The following is an 18712-nucleotide window of genomic DNA, read 5'->3' on the forward strand; positions in this document are numbered from 1 at the left end:
CAACAGCTGGTCTTTGTGACTCAGGTGGCACTGAGCACTGAGATCACAGAGTGCAGCAAACAGAAATGAAATGGCAAGGGTGCTTTCTTCTCAAGAAGATCCAACTCACCCGATCACCCTCGGATTCTGATGTTGGTTTTCATTAGGAGAAAACGGGGCCGGGCCTAACAGGGGCTGCACATTCCAGAAGACAGAGACTTATTCTGGTTAACTGAGGCTTGTTTGTATAATCCATAGCGGCTCAATAGCATAATCACTGTAGATTATTATTATTAAATTAAATTTGTATGCTGCCTGGCTGTCAATAACTTGACATTACAATGCTCCAAAAGGGGAATTCCCTTTCCTTTACCAAGACTATTAGCAATTTCCAATATTCCTAGCAACATATGAAATGCAGCGGCCCGAAGTCCCCAACCCTTGGAGCGGGATCAGGGCTTGCACAAAACGCCCTGCAACGCGTCTGGTTCGCGGGATGCAGGTCGCGCTCCTCCAACTCCCCATTCCCATCCTGGGGGGCGAGGGGGGCTTATCGCAGGCTCCAAATTTGGAAAGGCAGAGGCAGATCTGCAAACCTTCCCGAGTCCAAGGCGGCCAGGCCCGTTTAGGCACATCGGTGCGTTTACGTGCGCTTAAAAAAGCGCATCGGTGCCAATCTGCCCATTATGCCAACGTGACACGCTCCAGCTCCTTTATTTGCAATTATTACAAGGCTGCACGTGACTCCCGGGGAGCCTGAGCTCAGCACTATCCCGGGCCCGGAGAGCAGGTTTTAATTGTTTGGTTGACTGCCGCCGCCCCCTCCAGAAACCAGGCCCCGCTTTCCCCCAGCGACGCAAGGCGCCGCCGCTTCGCAGGACGGGCTCAGGCCGAGCCGCCTTCGGCTTGTTGGCGCGGGCTGAGCCCCGTCGGCGAGGCCGGCGCTCAGCGGCCGGCGCTGGAGGGAGCAAGCACGGCTCGGGCGCACGCGGCCGGCGGGGAAGCGCTCTCCGCGTACAGTCGGCAGCGCTCCGAAACAAACAGGATCAAAGCCGGCCGGCCGGCCTGCCTGCCTGCCGAGGGAAGCCCCCGCTGGGGCGGCGCCGTTATTATGATGAAAACCTGACCGCGCCTACCGCGTCTGTTACGGCAGAAGCCGGGACCGTGCAGCGCAAGGTCGCGCCCAGCCGGGGCCGGCGCTGCGATTGGCGGCCGCCCCCAGCAGGCTCCGCCCCGCCCCCGCCCCTCATAGGACCGGTTTCGGCGTCCGGGCTCGCCGTGCCTGCTCGTCTCGGGCCAGAAGCAGCTCGTCTCGCCGCCGGCATGGACGCGCCTCGCCTCCGCTCGCCGCTCTTCCCCGGCTGCCTCTTCCTCCTCCTGCCCCTGCTCCTCGACGGCTTGGGTGAGCGGGGGGCGCCCCTGACGGCGGGGGGCGCGGGCGGAGCGCTCGGGGTGCCCCGAAGGTGGGGGTGGGAGCCGCCGAGGGCGACGGGCTCTTGAAAGCGGGGGTGGGGGGGCGCCCTGGGAGTGGGGGGGCGCCCTGGGAGTGGGGGGGCGCCCTGGGAGTGGGGGGGCGCCCTGGGAGTGGGGGGGCTCTGGGGTGAGTTCCTAAATGCGGAGAGTTGATGCCTGGAGGTGGCAGAAGGTTCAGGGATGCCCCCCAAATTTGGGTTGGAAGAGGTAAAGAGTAACAGAGGAGCAGCCTCTTAAAAGTGGGGGAGGTGAAGATGCAAAGGGAGGCACACCCTAAAACTGGGGGTGTTGAGGTGACACCCTGAATGTGGAGAGTTGATGCCTGGAGTGGAGCAGCCGGGCATTCAGGGACACCCCCGAATTTGAGGGTGGAAGCAGAAGGTGGGGGGGTCTCCTAAAAGCGGGGGAGGCAAAGGAGGCTGGCACACCTTAAAAGCAGGGATATTGTGTAGCACCCTGAGTGTAGTGAGTTGACACCTGGAGCAGGGTGGCAGAGGATTCAGGGATGCCCCCCCCAAATTTGGGGTGAAGAGGCAGAGGGCAACAGAGGAGGAGTCTCTTAAAAACGGTGAAAGTGCAAAGGGGGTTAGGCACCCCAAAGGTGGGGGTGCTTGGATTTCACCCTCAGGATGAGTTGGTGATACCTCCTGAAAGTTTAGGAGATGGGAGGGGAGGTCCTTTGAAAAGCAAGAAGCCGCCAAGGTGTCTTCAAAAGGCCATCCTCAAGAGGTTGGGTGAAGTTGCATCTTAGGTGGGGGGAGAGGAGAGGCATTCACCTGCCTGTGATGGGGGGAGGGTTAACAATGGATGGAGCCCCCCGAAAATGTTGGAAGAGGAGCAGGAAGTGGGGGGATAAGCACTCGAGGGTTTTGAGTGTAGAAGATAAATGTAAGGGAGGGATCGTGTGCAACCCCTTTCTCTGAGCGAAGTTGGAGGAAAAGATTCTGCCTAGGTTTTGGTGACTCCATGGACCCAACCCGCAATTTCCTTGGCCACAAGAAAGACGTAGTTTTCTTTTGCTGGCTTCTGGGTTGTTCGTTCCACTTCCAAGCTATGTTGCAGCTCTGGAATTTCTTGTCTCCTTTCTAAGTACCAACCAGGCCCAGCTTTGGTTAGCTTTTTGGGATCAGCCAAGAGAAGACAGGTGGTATTACTCAGCTGAATTATTACAAGGTAGGTGAAGTTACATGTATGTAGGCTAGGGCAGCCTTGCTCAATCTGACGTCCTCCACCTAGGTTGAAAAGCAAGAATAGGAGCCGGAGTGTAAAGGTAAAGCTTGATTTTTGCTGACTTGCCATTCATTGTCTTCTCCTGGCCAATGTTTTTCAGCTCCCCAATCTGAGAGCTGAGATTTCTGGTGGTCTCCCATCCAAATCCTAACTAGGTCTGACTTGGTTTAGCTTGTCAAGAGCAAGGAAGTGCTGCTACAGACATGGGGCAAAGATGATGCTTCTCAAAACACGAGTGGGGAGAGGGCTGGGCCTTGCTGAAAAAGGAAAAGATGTTTCTGGATGGGAGTAACTTCTCAGCTGTTGGAGAAGAAGACGACTGACCATATCTTGGATGTGAATAAAGCGTCATCTGCTCTATTGGCGTGTGAACACCTAGCTGGGTTCAGCTGCTGGGACTTGCTTGTGAACAGGGCTGTAGTTTGTGACTACCTGTTATACCATCAACAACTAAAATCCCTGAGTGGTTTACAATCTTTCCGTGTTGTAAAAGCTCAACCTCTGACTTTACTTCTAGCTTGATTCTAGAAATTCAGAGAGAATTGCCAGTCCTCAGAGCGGATCCGATGCATCCCTGGATGAGTTCACAGAAGGCTGTTAGGTTCCTAAAACCTATTCAGCTACAAGAATCTCTTGTAGTTTAAGTCAAGAGTACTGGGACTACAACTCCCTCAATCCCCAGCCAGTATTGGCAGGACTTGTTTCTGGGAGTTATAATCCCAGGGTTTGAGGAGACCAGATTAACGAAGGCTGAAATAAGGTGTCATAATAAGTGCATTGTGTAGATGGCTGATCTTTACGTGTAGGGAAAAATCTATCCTGGCTTTGCATTTTAAGGAAAGGGGTAGCGCTGGTTACTCTTCTGCTGAGGTGTGTCGTAAAATTGGGAAGTGATGGCAGGCGATTAATCTCTGCATGAGTTACTGTTCTGGCCTAGTTGTTTCCTATCCAAACTCTGGCATCTGTAGCTGGTTCTTCTGGGAATTGCAGTGCTTCCTAGTTTTTCACAGAGAGCGATGCCATTTTTGTCTTAAATAAGCATTGAAAAAGAAGTTATGCGTTCCATCGGAAAGCGTAGCTTGCAAGCGTTACACCATGTTGTCCAGATTCAGAGAGGAAAAAAAAACTGCATCGTTGAAAGAGAAGCTCTGGAGCAGGGAAGCCGAGCTCTGTGACATTCAGCAGCAGAGGTTTAACTGCTGTTAGACCAGCATTTAAACCTGTTTGATAAGCATTATGTCAGGAGTTTTCTCTGGGAAAGGCAGGCTGGGACGCGACTTGTGTGTTGCAATTACACAAGTTAAAAATCTGCCCCTGTAGGGACATCCAATGTATTAAGAATTAGGTGGTTGAAATAAAATGGGTTTGGAAGACTTCTAAAATGTGCCCGCGCCCTTGAGTTTTCAGCCCCCCTCCCAGGAAGTGTGAGAAGACAAATATTTGTTTCTGTGATAGCATCCTCCCTGCGATGTGCTTTTTCATAGTTAATGAAGCGTGGGTGTTTTATTCATCACCATGGATAAAAATCAGTTTTAGACCTGGAAGATAATTATGTATATGAAATTTTGTTCCTGAGGTTTTTTTCATTAACAAGTGGCTATCTTCTTTCCAATGTTCAAACATAATTCTAATTTGAATGCAAAGAGAAATGAATTTAGGGAGAGTTGATCATGACTGAATGAAACCTAGCTTTTATTCTTTCTCGCAATTCATACGTAACTCACACAAAACTTAATGTTTAATTGTAAGTTAAAACAAATTCAGTTTCTTTCCCACTGGGAGTACCCTCAAAGACCAATTGTGACCTCAGACTAAAAGCAGTTGTCTGAGGACTCGATGGTGCCTTTATCTTGTAAATTTTTTTATGCTCTTTGCATGCTTATCTGAAGTCTGAGAAGCAGAAAGCCCAAAGGCTGTTTCCCCCTGTAAATTCTGAACTATTCAGCACTTGCTGCGTGGGAATCAATGAAAATCAAATAATCGTAGCATGTAAAAGCAGTCAGAATGCAGGAGGATGGGCATTTGGGCAGTAATTGCATCACTGGCTTACTGGGCGAACAATATTCTAGTTGTTTTCCAGACCTATGCAGTGGATGTAGAGGTGAAAGATGAGTCCAACATCTCCTGTCTGTATGCAAAATGGATGGTGAAACTTTCAGTAACATACGAAGGAATTGATGACTACGTAAGTATATATGTTTTTTCCCCCAGTATTTAAGCTAGCAGTGAGCAACAGGGGGGCAGTTCTGCATCCTGGGAAATACGAGCATCTTAATTGTTTGAAATTGTTTAACTACTGTGCAGTCCTTTGGATTTAATTCCAAAAGGTGCCTAGGGGAGAGGAGGTGCGCGTCTAGCACCTGCCTGCTGTTGTTTAAAGCGGCTGTGTCTTCTTCTGGGTCTGTACAGCCTGCGAGGACAGTCGCACAGCCCCAGGAAAAGCAACAGCTGCTTTAAAGAACTGCTACCTACAGGCTTGGAAACCACCTTTTCTCCAAAGAGCCTGCAGAGAAAAAAAAAAAAAATGGTTTAATTTTAATATTCATGCCTTACGCTTCTTTTCACCCAACTAAATTTTGACCGTAGATGCTTCCTGGCAAGAACTAAGAAGTGGTTCCTTGCATATTTGGTTTAAAATGTGCTGCTTCTGAATGGTGTTTGAAATCTTTTCAGAAAACATCCACTTTTATGCTCCCCGATGATGTGAGCTACGTTGGAAGCTCTTGTGGCAATCAGACCACTGGACCTGTCCTTTCAATTGAGTTTGGGAAAGGAAATTCTTGGACCATCCACTTCACAAAAATAAAAGACACCTATCAAGGTGTCATCACCTTTACCTATAACACCAAAGATGCAGTGTTGTTTCCGGACGCTAAAAAGAAAGGTAGGTATCGGGAGTTCAGATTGCCTGGGTTCTGTGGTTCTTCTGATCCTTCACCAATTAGGGAGAGGGGCTGCACCTTCTAACAGCACCACTGAACTTCTGTGTGTGATCATGACAGCTTGGAAGCACCATTACCCACTATTTTAAGAGGGAAACTCGTCAAAAGTGGAATATTAACTGTAAATTTGGCATAATTTTTTTTAAAGAACCTCGATCTCCTTCCTGGCTCCTCCTCCCAATACAGGAAAAATTAGGACATTTTAGCCAGGCTTTGCCCAGTCATTCTGTTATTAATTGTAGCTTACTCCACGCACAAAAATGCTGCCTTTGGAAAACTGCAGCATGTTTTGAAGTTGCTTGGCATGGCTCTGTAGGACACAAGTCGTGCTTTAGATGGTGTAATTGTTAAGGTGTTGGACTAGAAGTGAGGAGACCCAGGTTCTAGTCCACCTTCAGCCAGAGAAGCTCACACAGTGATGTAAACAGGCTCTCCACTCAGCCCAGCCTCCTGTGCGTGGAGCTTTGGTACTCCACCTAGAATTCCTGCAGGAAAAACAGAATAAATCAAATAAAACTTTACAGGTAGTTCTCGCTTAACAACCATTCATTCAATCACCATTTGAAGTTGCAAAGTGCTAAAAAAAAAAAGTGACTTACGACCGGTGCCCAAAGTTATGACCATCCAGTACCCTGCAGTCATTTGATTGCGATCTGGGCACCTGGCAACCAGCTTGCACTTACAACAGTTGCAGCATCCCGGGCTCACGTGATCGCCATTTGCAACCTTCCCAGCCAGCTTCCGGCAAGCAAAATCAGTGGGAAACCACATGATTTGCTTAACAACCACAAGAAGGTCGTAAAATTGGGTCTGATTCACTTAATAACCACCTCACTTAACCAATTTTCCGGTCCCTGTTGTGGTTGTTAAATGAGGACTACCTTTATTCTTATTCCCACCATTGACTTTAAAACATCTGCACAACTTAAAAGTCCTTGTTTTGCCCCTTTAAAATGCACCAAAAAACAAACAAACAAACAAATTTTAAGTTTGAGCTATACCCATTCTGGATGGGGGCTGGAGATACAAAAGGCACATCAGCCCCAGGTCATAATATATGCCCCACGTGTGTTCTTTTTAGTTCAAATCTCAGGACCCCAAGAAGGTGATCAAAAGGAGGAGAAATGGTTTTGTAAAATAACTGCATGAATTGTAAGTTGAGTGTTGTGAGGATAATGGAATGCCCCATAGCTATACCCAAATGGCAGAATTTGGCATTTTAATTCAGCATAAAATGCTCTGTACCAAAGGTTTCATCAAGAGGAAAAATATGGGGTGTGTTTAATTTATTACAAAAATTGAAAGTGGCAGTACTCTCTTGCAAAACCCTACGGTTCTTACTGTTTAACTCCCATGTTGCTTTATTTATTGCATTGCTGCCCTGCCTCTCCCTGAGAATTTAAGCTGGCCTGCCTGAGAGAATTTCCTCATTTTACACAATGAGTGCCCTGTGAGGAGGGCTGAGCAGAGTTGAGCAAGACTGAGTGGGGACTTGAACCAAAGTCTTCCTGATCCACATCTTATGCTTAAGATACCACTATGGCTCTTTATCTTACGTAAGTAAGAGAGAGGTGCTTCCTTCCCCTCAGTTCTTTAAAACCGATCTTGATAGAAAGTGGTTTTCCCTGGCTTGGATTCACAGGTCACATTCATTTCATTCTGGTTAGTGGTTTGCGAGCCCTGATTGCTAGCTTAGCTCAAGTGGGAGCCACTATCTTTCATTCCTTTGCCTCCAGGATTCTCCAACGAACTTCTTTAGGTTTGATATTGGCAAGCCTGAGCTAGTAGCCTTTGACAGAACTTGTTGATTTCTTTACAGAACCTGTTACTGTTTCTGCAAATTATCCTGCAAATCCTATTAAGCTAAATACAGTATTTAGTTGTAGCAGTGAAGACACTGTGAAAAGTGGTAACGTTACCCTGACTTTCCAGAATGTCACTCTGCAAGCTTTCCTTCAAGGCGGGAGCCTGAGTAGCCAAAGTAAGTAGCTGAAGAGTACCCAACTGTTTTGCATGCTAATTGAATGTCCACACCCATATTTGAAAAAGTAAACTTTTCCTGCCTTGAGAATCAAGAGTTGCGGTTGGATGCTACCAAGTAGGTGGCTCCTTCAAGCAAGAGATGTGTTCCCTTAACTGCTGCATTTATGGGACTGACTGAATGAGATGGGCTGACCCCACCATGAGCTTTATGAGACACTTACCTCAGGCAGGAGAAGTTAGGAGGTAGCAGCAAGGTGCTAGAGGAGGGAACCACCTGCCCTAAGACCTGGTCTGTTTCTTCCAAGCTAGGTTGCTGCCTTGAAGTCTGTGGAAGTTCCATTCACAGCACTAAAGAAAAACTCAACTCCCACCCTAGGAAGCCATTAGGCATGGCATGAAAGGGGCAACATCTTCTCACTCTCATCTTGGGTTGGCCATGCATATGGTGTGATCTTGGGCTCCTGGGAGGAAGTTTTTCATCAACCTTTTTTAGCTGACTCACCTGGTCTATGGATGCTAATGAAAGCATTGTAATATAATTGAACATTTTCCCCAATTTGGAGCTTTCTTAAACATTTGACTTCAATTCCCATAACCCCCAGGGCTTATGGGAAGCACAGGTAGAGACCACAAGGTCTGGGAAAACTACAGTATGTTTAGTGCTTCCAAAGGAAAAATCCTGGGTTTGGTAGAATACTTTGATGGGTGTAAACATCGGTGTGCTCCAAAACAGGATCCTGTTTCAAGTGCACGAATTTCCCTACTTTCTGTTTTTCCCCCAGAGACACTATGTGATAATGACGCTACGATGCCCACCATCTCTACTGTTGATCTGGTCACCAAATCTCTCTTGGTCTCCCCTGCTGGCACCTCAGTGACTACAGAGTTAAATGCCACAGAAAATTCCTCATCACCTTTACCTTCCATCCCACCAGAGGAGAAACCTGGCACAGGGAGTTATAATGTCAAATCTGGAGCAGTTACCTGCCTTTTAGCAAGCTTGGGCTTGCAGCTGAACATCACTCAACAGGTTTATTATATATATATATATATATATATATATATATTCTCTGGCTTGGTTATCCTGTGGGCATGGTGGATTCTTGTTTCAGCATTGATGCTAATAGCACCTACCACAAAGATACAGAAGCTAGTAATCCATGGGCTGAATTTAGCCCCAATTTTGAGATCTCCAAAAGTTCCCCAAGATGATGATGCTGAAATTGGGTGGTAAAAAAATGCTGTATGTTGTTTTAGGGGTGGGCCTTTTCTCCTTTTATGTGAAAGTAAGGGGGGAAAGGAATATGGAGAGCCCTCGACCCTGTCCCCAGGAAAAAGCTGAAAACAGATGTCAGCACTAAAAGAAAACTTAAATAATGCAAACTCAGTGTTTCCAGCTGCAATGAGAATTGTAGCAGGAAGTTAACATGTAACTGATTGTGTATTAATTTCCTTTGCTTTTAACCGAGCTTGTTCACCTGCTGATTTTGCTTATTGCACACAAGCCAGAGTTCCAGTTGTTCAATTTAAGCAGCCATATGCATTTCTTAAGGGCATAAAAAGAAATGGGCTTTGATAGCTCGCCAGTAGAGGGAGTGCGAATTTCCCAAGTCTTGTATTGGTGCCTGTGAATCCTGATTCCTTGGGACTGTAGGTGCCTTGCTGACTAATTGTGGGAGATGCTAGAATAAATTTCTCTTAAATCAGTAAAAATCTCTTAAATCAGTATCAGCTTTGAGGGTTACCCTTCTTTTAGAAACATCAGACTTCTATATTTTTCTCAATGGAATACTGGCGAAAGATTTTTTTCTTTCTCGGCTAACGTTTAGTTTCTTAAAAGATGATGGTATTGGTATTTTAATGGAATCTTTATGGTGATGTGCCTTGTTTCTTGATGATAGTATTGTTTTTAGCCATCATGCGCCTTTTAAATAAGGTGGGATGTGAATTTTGAAAGAATTAGAGTTCCCCAGGGGCCAAATGTCTCCTTTATGCCTTCCCACTTGTGACAGATGTGTATGGTGAGGCACAGTCATCCCACTGCGATAGTGTCTGGTCAGCAAGAATTAGGAGATAATTTTGTTAGGTGGTGAGAAAGCTGAAGCCTAAGAGAAACCTTTAAAGATCTCCACGGGTGGTGATAAAACGCACAGAAGAAATTGTGGAAGCATCAGCTGTAAAGGGGCTGAAATCCTTCTGTTTTTCCCTGTGCCTTCAGGTTCCTCTGATTATTAACTTTAATCCAAACACCACACTGGCCAGTGGTCACTGTGGTCAGACAACTGCTGTTCTTCAGTTGATTGATGGCAACCATAAGGTTGATTTTCTCTTTGCTGTGGTGAGTACAGCTGTAGTGTATACAAGTTGATTTTGTTTATTTAGGTTTTATTTCCCCATGCAAATTGATTCACCCTTTCCTGATAGAACAAGACATCTCTGCAAGAAAAAGCAAGGTAACATTTGTAGTTGTGCTGGAAGCAAAAAGATATCCAACAGCTTCCCCAGAAGTACTCCAACCTTAAATCCAGCCACTGCAGGTTCATTTCACAGTCAGAATGGCCTGTTTCGAAGTTGGATCACTTTCATTGAGTCATTAATGAAGAGTTAATGAATAATTAAGTCATGACTGAACGACCCATTGCCGTATCAGAATGCTTCCAGTAAGACTGAAATATCTCATTCTGACTTCAGTCTTTTACACATTTGTTATATGTACCTCCATACTAAAGCCTTGAGTAAGTGCCCTCCAGAAGCTGATACAAAAGTATAATTTTTCATGATATTTTTCCTGCTCCACTTGATTATTGATACCTCTCAGAGAGTAAAGGTGGCCCATAATCTGCCCGCCCCCAAAAATAGTATGTCTCTGCTGTAGGCTTCCCCTGAAAAGTATTCTCTGTAAAGTTATTTCTGTTGTATATGTAACCGGGTTACATTTTGTTAAACAGAAGAATTCAACATCAGAAAAGTTCTATCTGAAAGGGTTGGACATTGCTGTAGTTCAATCAACCAATGGTAAGAGAGGTTTAGTCACTTGCAATCTAGTAGAATTTGGGGGGGGGGGAACCAGAGACTTGTTGCAACACATGTATATATGTATGATAGGCTGACCTTTTAAGTTTGCACTTAATCTTGAAATAAATCCTTCAAAATAGAATGGTGCGAACTCAATCAGGCTCTTAAGGATATTGCAATTTTCTTTCTTCACCCAACACCTGGTGACAATGAGTAATCAGCCCAGCAGGAAACCAAGAACAGGTTGGGTGGAGAAAGTACGCATCATCTGAAATGGTTTGCATAAAACCAGCAAAATGCCTTTTTTTGTACAACTTGCACGTTTTAGCACTGAACTGCCAGAGCTCTGAAATAAACTCCAAATGGTCTGTTACCGTTTATGCACTTTAAAGTCTTCTGTGCTATTTCTTGACAATAAATCTTGTAGTTCCAGAACTACTATTAAAATTGACTCTGGTAGTGTTAGAGACCTGTTTGGCTTCTTTTTTTCTTTTCTTTTTTTTACTACACAGACAATAATTATAACTCAATAATGGTGCAAACAGAATACAAATCAGTTTGTACTTGAATGTTGTCAAGCCATCTCTAATAGCCATTAACAGTATATTAAGCAACTCATAAGCATTTTAACAAAAGGAAAAAAAGTCTGGAAATTTATATTGGACAAAACAACTCCCTATAAATATGACCAGGTTATTTGGAAGTCTTTTTTCCTTCTCTTTTTTTTTTTTCTGCTTTTTGCTAGCCAACCACAGATACATAATCCCCTCTTGCAAAACAGGTATACAGGTATAAAATCTACTCTTCTGCTATTGTATAAAGGAAATGGGTGCTTAAATTGTTGCCATCAGATCTCACCTACTACCTTGTTCCTCTTCAGCCACGCTTTTGGCCACAAATCACACACTCGATAACTGGGAAACCACCATGGGGAATTCATACTTGTGCCGAAAAGAAGAATCGATTGTTGTGATCCCTGGCTATAGAGTAAACATCTTTGACTTAAAGATCCAGCCATTTGGAGTTGATGACGGGCAGTTTTCAGCAGGTAAGAAGGCGGCAAAGGGAATCTTAGCATCTTTTCATTTAAAGATTCAAGCTAAGAGCCAGGGACATTCAATTAATTGTTGACAGTCCCTAAACTGCATGTTGAGCCAGAACAGTCAAGTTAGAGAATAGCTGAGCTCTAGTTTAATGCTGACAGTGACTACAAAAGCAACTTTGGCCAAGACTTGTTCTTCAAGTCTTCTAAGGATACGCTTACAAGTTTCTGCTGGAGCAAGTTGGATATTCACCTGGTAGCTATGTGTGACTTAGCAAGTCATTTCTAGGGTTACATAGTTTGGTGCATGTTCTTGTCTATATTAGCATGACAAGATGGAGCATCTGTGTATTTTTAACCAACCGCTTTGGGGTATATTGAAAAAGGAGTGAATTCCATAAAGGGGAGAAAAACTGATAAAAGTCATATTAGCCGTAGCAGGTCCTTTTAAAAACAGATTTCTGCTGTGGAAATACTTGAAACCGCTACTGGTCAATTTGAAAAAGTTTTCAAACTGATGAGTACACTTCTTTCCCACTTCTAAAAAACAATGTTGGGTATCTTTAAAAAATATTTAAGAACTTTAGAAACTTGGGCATCTTAATCTTAAATTTATCTTAGGATAAATTCACCTGTAAATGCTATAGATGTAGCTCAGATTTGTTTTGAACTAAGTTTTGTTTTGAACTAAGTTTATTTTGTGTGTCTCATAATTTCTTTGGAGCCAGAACTCTTCAGATGATGAATGAGACTGATATCTCTGTACTGAGAGAAGATTGACCTGTATCCCTCAGCCTCGATTGGCCTCTTAATCTAAATTTTTGGCTGTTTTTTCCCATCACTCCTCTAACCTAACACGTTTGGTTTTGTGATATTTTATGAAAGTTTCATCAAAGTTTCATCATATACACTTAGATGGAAATTTTTAATCTAGAAGCTGGTAAATTGGCATGCAAGGAAGCCAGAATATTCCCAACATACCTGCAGAAGGAACCCCTAAATTAACATTTTAGAAAATGACACCAGATTTCATGAGGTTTTGATGTTCTGTTGCTTAGAGAACTTCTGGTCAGAATGCCAAAATACCTCTGAGATCTTAGGTGAGAAACCAAGATGTTAGGAGGGAGGATAATGAAGAATTCTCATGGAATTTAACCATTTTGAGATTCTGGCTATTTTCATTTCAGTCTTTGGCAAGAGAGCATGTTGGCACCAAAGAAGGTTACAAGTCAGCCCTTAAATGACTTAGTTGCCTTGTAACTGGCCAGCTGTTCTTTTTCTCGGCTTCCATGGAAAAATTATTAAGGCACTTCTTAAGCTGGATTCTTTAGTTTAGGTTTGTAATGTTTGCGTAAAGACCAGATCTCTAGGATTTCTTTTCAGCAAACGTCTTTTGATTTGATTTTACTTTTTTCTTTCTTTTTGTCACCACCTCTCTCATCTACAGCGCAAGAATGTTTGCTGGATGATGACACTGTTCTAATCCCCATTTTAGTTGGAGCTGCCCTTGCGGGCTTAATTGTCGTAATAGTGACTACTTACTTAATTGGCCGAAGAAAAACTTACGCTGGCTACCAAACCCTGTAGGTCTGGTGTGACTGTTCTTCAACATTGGTTGGGATAAAAGCAGGTGCACATTCCTCACATGGAACCCAACTGTTTAAAACGTGTGATTCGCTACTCAAAAACGGGGAGATCCCTCTCTGCTCCAGTCAAACACGGTCAACAATATATCTCGTCTAATTGTAATAAGGACTTTACAAACTGCATTGGAACTCTAGGAATGGTGAAAATGGGTCTGAAATTAAACTTTAGTTTGAAATATTGTCATGTAGAGATGTACCAGTGAATAGGTAACTCTTCAGAAGAGGGTTTGGTTTTACTCTGGCTCAACTTAGGGTGCTGAAGCAATAGGGGTGGCAAATAGGGGATTTGCTTCCACTGTCTTGTGTACAAAGTTAATGGTAACCTGGCTGCCATGACAACTGTAACCTGGGAATCCAGGCTTACCTGCAAGTTGTTTCAGTAGCATTCTTTCAGCTCATGGCACTGAACAAATCTGTTGGGTTAACTACTTCAGCCTGAGTAACTTTTTCCCCCCCACCAATTTGGTAGCAGTTACTGATTCTGAAACTCATTGATTGCCTTTACTCTTTGTTACTTTGTGGCTTAAAATAACACAAAACAGCATTTTCAGATATTGGGGAGTGGGTTTTCCTGTCTTCTCTCTACAAGGAGAGAAGATTTAATTGCTTGCCCTCTTTTGAAAAAAATAAAATTAAAGGTAATAAGCACATGGTTATTTTAAGTGTCCTTAGTTTGTGTAGCAGATGTCCAAGGATTTAAATTCCTCTCTAGCTGAAGGTCTTACTATACTAACTGGGTGCAAATAGATGAAAGGCATTGTTAAAAGTCCAGTTTGCACATTTGTGATTGCAGCCACGTGTAAATGGGGCTGGGGATCCTTAGACTCAGAAAGTTGTTCCTTGAAGTGCCTGTAAAATTTTAGGGCATAAATCCCCATTGTAAGCCTTATTAGCAAAACAACAACTGTGCAAAGAGCTACTGTTTAGGGTCTCCTTTGTTCTGATAAGAATGCAAACAGCTCTGAAAAGCTATACTGATCAAAACTATAGGAGTGAGCTCTTCTGCCAGTCAAACTACTTTCAGAACTAAATCTTCTGTACTTCAGTTTACTAAACCCCCTAGTTTACAAACAATGGGTTTATCCTTAAGTTAATGGCAGTCCTATAATAATGCCTATCCTAAAAATTCTAAAGAGAATAAGGTGATAGTCCTTCACTTAATATCTTCCATTCCTCCTCAATATGCAACTGTAATTAAGGTAACTTAATCACTCTTGCACTACTGTCTTAGTTGATTCAACAACTCTGTGTGCGTGTGTGTGTTAACAAGTGCCAGTTAGTGTGTTTGTCAAGTCTTTATTTATATGCCACAGTGGGTATTACAAAGACCAAACCAAGCGTGCACTTTCACTTGAAAGTATATAAATGCCTCTCTTTGATTTGCACCACCAGCTCTTCTGTTTAAAACCTGAACAATAGAGTAACTGGCCTGTGTCAATACTGGTAAATGTCTACTTTTAACTGTTGAAGCCAATGCTGTCTTTACTATATTTGTACTTCTATGTAGGAATTTGTTTGCACATAATGCTTTAATAAAAACTATTGTGTTCATAAGGAAACTTGGTGATGCGTAATTGAAAACCTTTTTCCAGAAAAGTAGTCTTTAAGACAACTTGCCTATGTTCCAAATGGAATCTAAAGTCACTGTCTTCTAGCACTCTGCATAAGACTATTATTATTATTATTATTATTATATTATTATTATTATTATTTTGTTATTGATTTACCTGTTGAAGAATTCTTGAGCACCTGTCATGAGCCTTAGTTCAGCTAAGGCATCTTTTAATGTAGACCATTGTTTTTCAAAGTTGACAACTTTAAGTTGTGTGGACTTCAACGCCCAGAATTCCCCGGCCAGCCAGCTCCCAGAATTTTGGGAGTTGAAGTTCAGACATCTTAAAGTTGCTGAGTTTGAAAAACAGTGATGTAAACCCAATTCATTGGGGATGCTATCCAGGCCTTTCACATCAAATGAGTGCTTGCTTATAAATCTATGGTTGGGGGTCATACTACGCTCCACCAGGTAGGAATTACATGGTTATGCATAGCTATGGTTAGTTTAACAGTGGTTCACTGTAGTTGGTGGGGTAATGTAGCTGGGGTAAGATCAGAATCAAATACTGCTTGCTTTAAGCTTAAACTGATTAGTAAAGCAAACCTCTTTCTTGCTTAGGATAAGGAAGAGTTTGTAATAAGTTTCTGAGGAACGTTTTGTCCCTTTCATCTCCATTTTTGAACATTTAGGAAGAGTTTGGGGTCATGCCCCATGGAAAGTTACTGAGAAATAGCTATGCAGAGCTTCATGCAGCTCTTTCAAGTAATAATGCCATTTGGTTTCAGCTTAGTGTGTGGTATGACTCCAACCATTGGGTCAGACGAGACCTTACTGTGACCTCATTGCTTATAATCACAATTAACTGTAAGAGTGAGGGATGGATTGTCAGGCCAAGTCTAGGGCAGTGTTTCTCAACCTTAGCAACTTTAAGACATGTGGACTTCAACTCCCAGAACTTCCATGCTGGCTGGGGAATTCTAGGAATTGAAGTCCACATATCTTAAAGTTGCCAAGGTTGAGAAGCACTGATCTAGGGAGTTGATTGAACTTTCTTCCTTTTTGCTACAGCCTTGGCAAATTACACCAAGCATTACTCCTATCAGGGAAGCGGCCAGTACTGAGATTTAAACAGTGACAAGTCGATGATTTCATGAGAATTTCTGCTACATGATTGTAAGGTTGGAATGCACTAAACATTGGCTCATAACCCATATGGCCAAGAAGCCTTGTTGCACATGGTGGACTGAGCAGGCTGCCAAGTCATTCCTATCATTTTGGACAGTAGAGGGCAGGTGTGGAATAGCTGATCTCTCTCACCACTGATAGAATGAGATTGGATCTTAGGAGGTGAAGCTTCTGTTTTCTGTGATAAATTTGAGCAGACCCATAAGCTAGCTAGTGCCATTTTTCAAGGTAATTACCTTGCAAGACATAAGCATTAGAGCAGCTATTAAGTTTCTTCCAAGGCTAACTTGATTCACGGCTGGGTAGGCATAACAGTGATTGGATCATGGGGAAAGCTGCAGGCCCGGAAAATAGACACATTGATAAAAGGAACTGCTTCTCCCCCTTAGTGACGTGTTCTGATCTAGAAAATAACATATATTCTGATGGGAGGACAAATGGTGTCTTGATCTGTGATTTGCTTCAGCTGTAAAAATGTCTGGCATAGATGGAGCTTTGTGGAACAGTGGGATGATGTTCGAATATACAATTCTTTTGGAGGTAAAAATATCTGCTTTGCCCAATTAAACATTAACCAAGTTGACGTTTGTGGGAGGAGAGTGGGAGATGGTGCTCTTCAGCCCCTTGCCCTGAGCCATAATGTGTTCAGTTTGGTTGTAGCTTAGTCTATTGGGTGAAGCCAATAATTGGAGCTTATTCAGGTAATCATGATCAAAGCCACAGCCTAGTGCAAAACAATTTGTTACCACAGTGAATGGCTATTGGCCTAAATCACTTTCCATGGGGATTAAACAAATTAGCCAAGGAGGAAGAAGATTGTTTCTAGATATCCCATACTGATGAATCATTCTCTGGAAATTTTGCTTTATCAGTTACACTGCACAATGATTTCTTGAATAAACCACAGTGGCCCAGTTTATTAAGCCATGAACTGTCCACAGCAGCTGGACAATTCCTGTACTGCTGTTGGAGGCCCATGGGAAGGGAATATTCCTTCCTTATTTTGATTTCCAGCTGCCAGAAATATCTGGAGCGGTGTGCTGGACAAAAGAATTGGCCTTTCCTTACTGGGTCTTGATAACAGCAGTTCCCAACTTGGATATCTTCCAAATCATGGTTCTTGAGTTCCCAGAATTGCCATCAGCAGTCATTGGCTGGGAACTGAATTCCATATCTCTGAAGGACACCTAGTTGCCTTATGTTTTCCATAACCTTGGAGACTCATTGAGCTCACTGGGCCTACAAGGAGCAATTGTCCAACGCACCTGGAGGGTTCCCAAATCAGGAAGTCTGTTTTGCTTTGTTATGTTGGAGAAGCAACACTAGTGAGCTTGTCTTGGCATCAGAGCTGGGGCAAAGGACAGAATGATGTTCTCCTCTAGGAGGTCATCTCACTTGCTTAACTATGTTAATCACCCTTTCTCTATCCAGCTGAAGATTGCGTCCCAGAAGTCGACAACTTCTTTGTGCCATTCCTGATGACAATAGCCTTGATAGGCTTAGTTTGGCTGGTGGTTATGGCGTATTGTGCTAGAACTCAGCGTAGTGCTGGCTATAGACAGTTCTAGAAGCAAGAGACAATGCAGAGTGAAGTCTTCCACTTTCAAACTGCCAAGGAGGAGTGATTGGTATCCTAAAAGGTGTTATTTCTCACTCATGCTTGTTCTTTAAAAAACTGCATAAAGCTACACTACCGATAAAAGGACATAGGGTTAATGCTTGTTGAATTGGTTGCTCATTAAGATAAGCCAGAAGAGACTGTTTCTGAATTCAGACTTAAACCAAAAGAGGTATATTGTCTTTTTAGAATTGATCATTGCAACGTTAAAACATGATAAAGATTATTTAAGGGTTGGGTTGCTTTTGTAACAATAGATGCAAAGTTAATATAAATGTCACATAAACTAGAAATACATCTTCCTTGTGTTAACCCTAATTCTGATTCACAGGTATTCCTGTTTAGAATTGTTACTTGATTTATCCCTCTCCTCATATTTGAATTCTCTGGCTTGTGTTAACCATGGTTTGTGCTGAGGCAAATGTAATGTGGAAGAAGTAAGGGAGATTTCTCTAGAACCAGGCAGCAGAATTGTGGTCACCAAATTAGTTTTATAATTGCAAGCCATGTTTTGCAAGAAACTACAGTTCTATCTATCATGCCTTAGTCACAGTGTCAGGAAGTAGAGATAAATTATCATTTATTGATAAATGAATGATACCTTTAATTCTCTAGCATTTTCTGCTACAGAAAATGACCCATGTGCAGTCAGAATGAACAACCTTAGATAACAGATTTTGGGAAATAAGGAACCTAAAAGAGAGGGTTTCTCTGCCACTAAGGCCAATGGGAACTGGGAGCCTTTTTTTCCCACTCTGCCCCTTAAAATCATCTCATTTTCCAAACCTGTGATTTGGAAGTCCAAGAGTCCTATTCTCCATCCAGTCCAAGTATTTGAAGCAGTTCTAATTCTTGTAAAAGATTGTACCAATGAGTATGTTATGCAGAGAGCGCTGTAATTTTATTCTAATGTTCATCATGAATATTGTTAGTATATTCCAGGGTTTCTGGACCTCAGCAACTTTAAGATGTGTGGACTTCGACTCCCAGAATTCCCCAGCCAGCATGCTGGCTGGGGAATTCTGGGAGTCGAAGTCCACACAT

General features: G+C 43.1%; 1 protein-coding gene across 2 annotated transcripts; it reads left to right on the forward strand.

Moving 5' to 3' along the window:
- Positions 1-823: 823 nt before the first annotated feature.
- LAMP2 (lysosome associated membrane protein 2) lies at positions 824-18653 on the forward strand. Of its 2 annotated transcripts, none has more exons than XM_088151619.1 (9): positions 824-1381; positions 4752-4867; positions 5356-5566; positions 7444-7605; positions 8390-8637; positions 9826-9945; positions 10556-10622; positions 11503-11670; positions 17482-18653. In XM_088151619.1, exons 1-9 carry the CDS (start codon positions 1303-1305, stop codon positions 17616-17618), a joined length of 1308 nt encoding a protein of 435 aa, XP_088007745.1. In that variant the 5' UTR covers positions 824-1302; the 3' UTR covers positions 17619-18653. The 2 variants fall into 2 exon arrangements, with proteins under 2 accessions (XP_088007745.1, XP_088007744.1); XM_088151618.1 differs by lacking the exon at positions 17482-18653 and adding an exon at positions 13112-17475 and having other exon boundaries at positions 826-1381.
- The last annotated feature ends 59 nt before the right edge of the window (positions 18654-18712 follow it).

The sequence above is a fragment of the Python bivittatus genome, unplaced genomic scaffold, assembly GCF_059951505.1.
Source record: "Python bivittatus isolate LINGU-HERP-01145 unplaced genomic scaffold, Pbiv_v1 ctg000670_np1212, whole genome shotgun sequence".
Classification (NCBI taxonomy): Eukaryota; Metazoa; Chordata; class Lepidosauria; order Squamata; family Pythonidae; genus Python; species Python bivittatus.

Coding starts and splice junctions, on each gene's coding strand:
- LAMP2 (XM_088151618.1), top strand. CDS start 1,303: ATGGACGCGCCTCGCCTCCGCTCGCCGCTCTTCCCCGGCTGCCTCTTC. Junction 4,868..5,355: donor ACGAAGGAATTGATGACTAC/GTAAGTATATAT, acceptor AAATCTTTTCAG/AAAACATCCACTTTTATGCT. Junction 10,623..11,502: donor TGTAGTTCAATCAACCAATG/GTAAGAGAGGTT, acceptor GTTCCTCTTCAG/CCACGCTTTTGGCCACAAAT.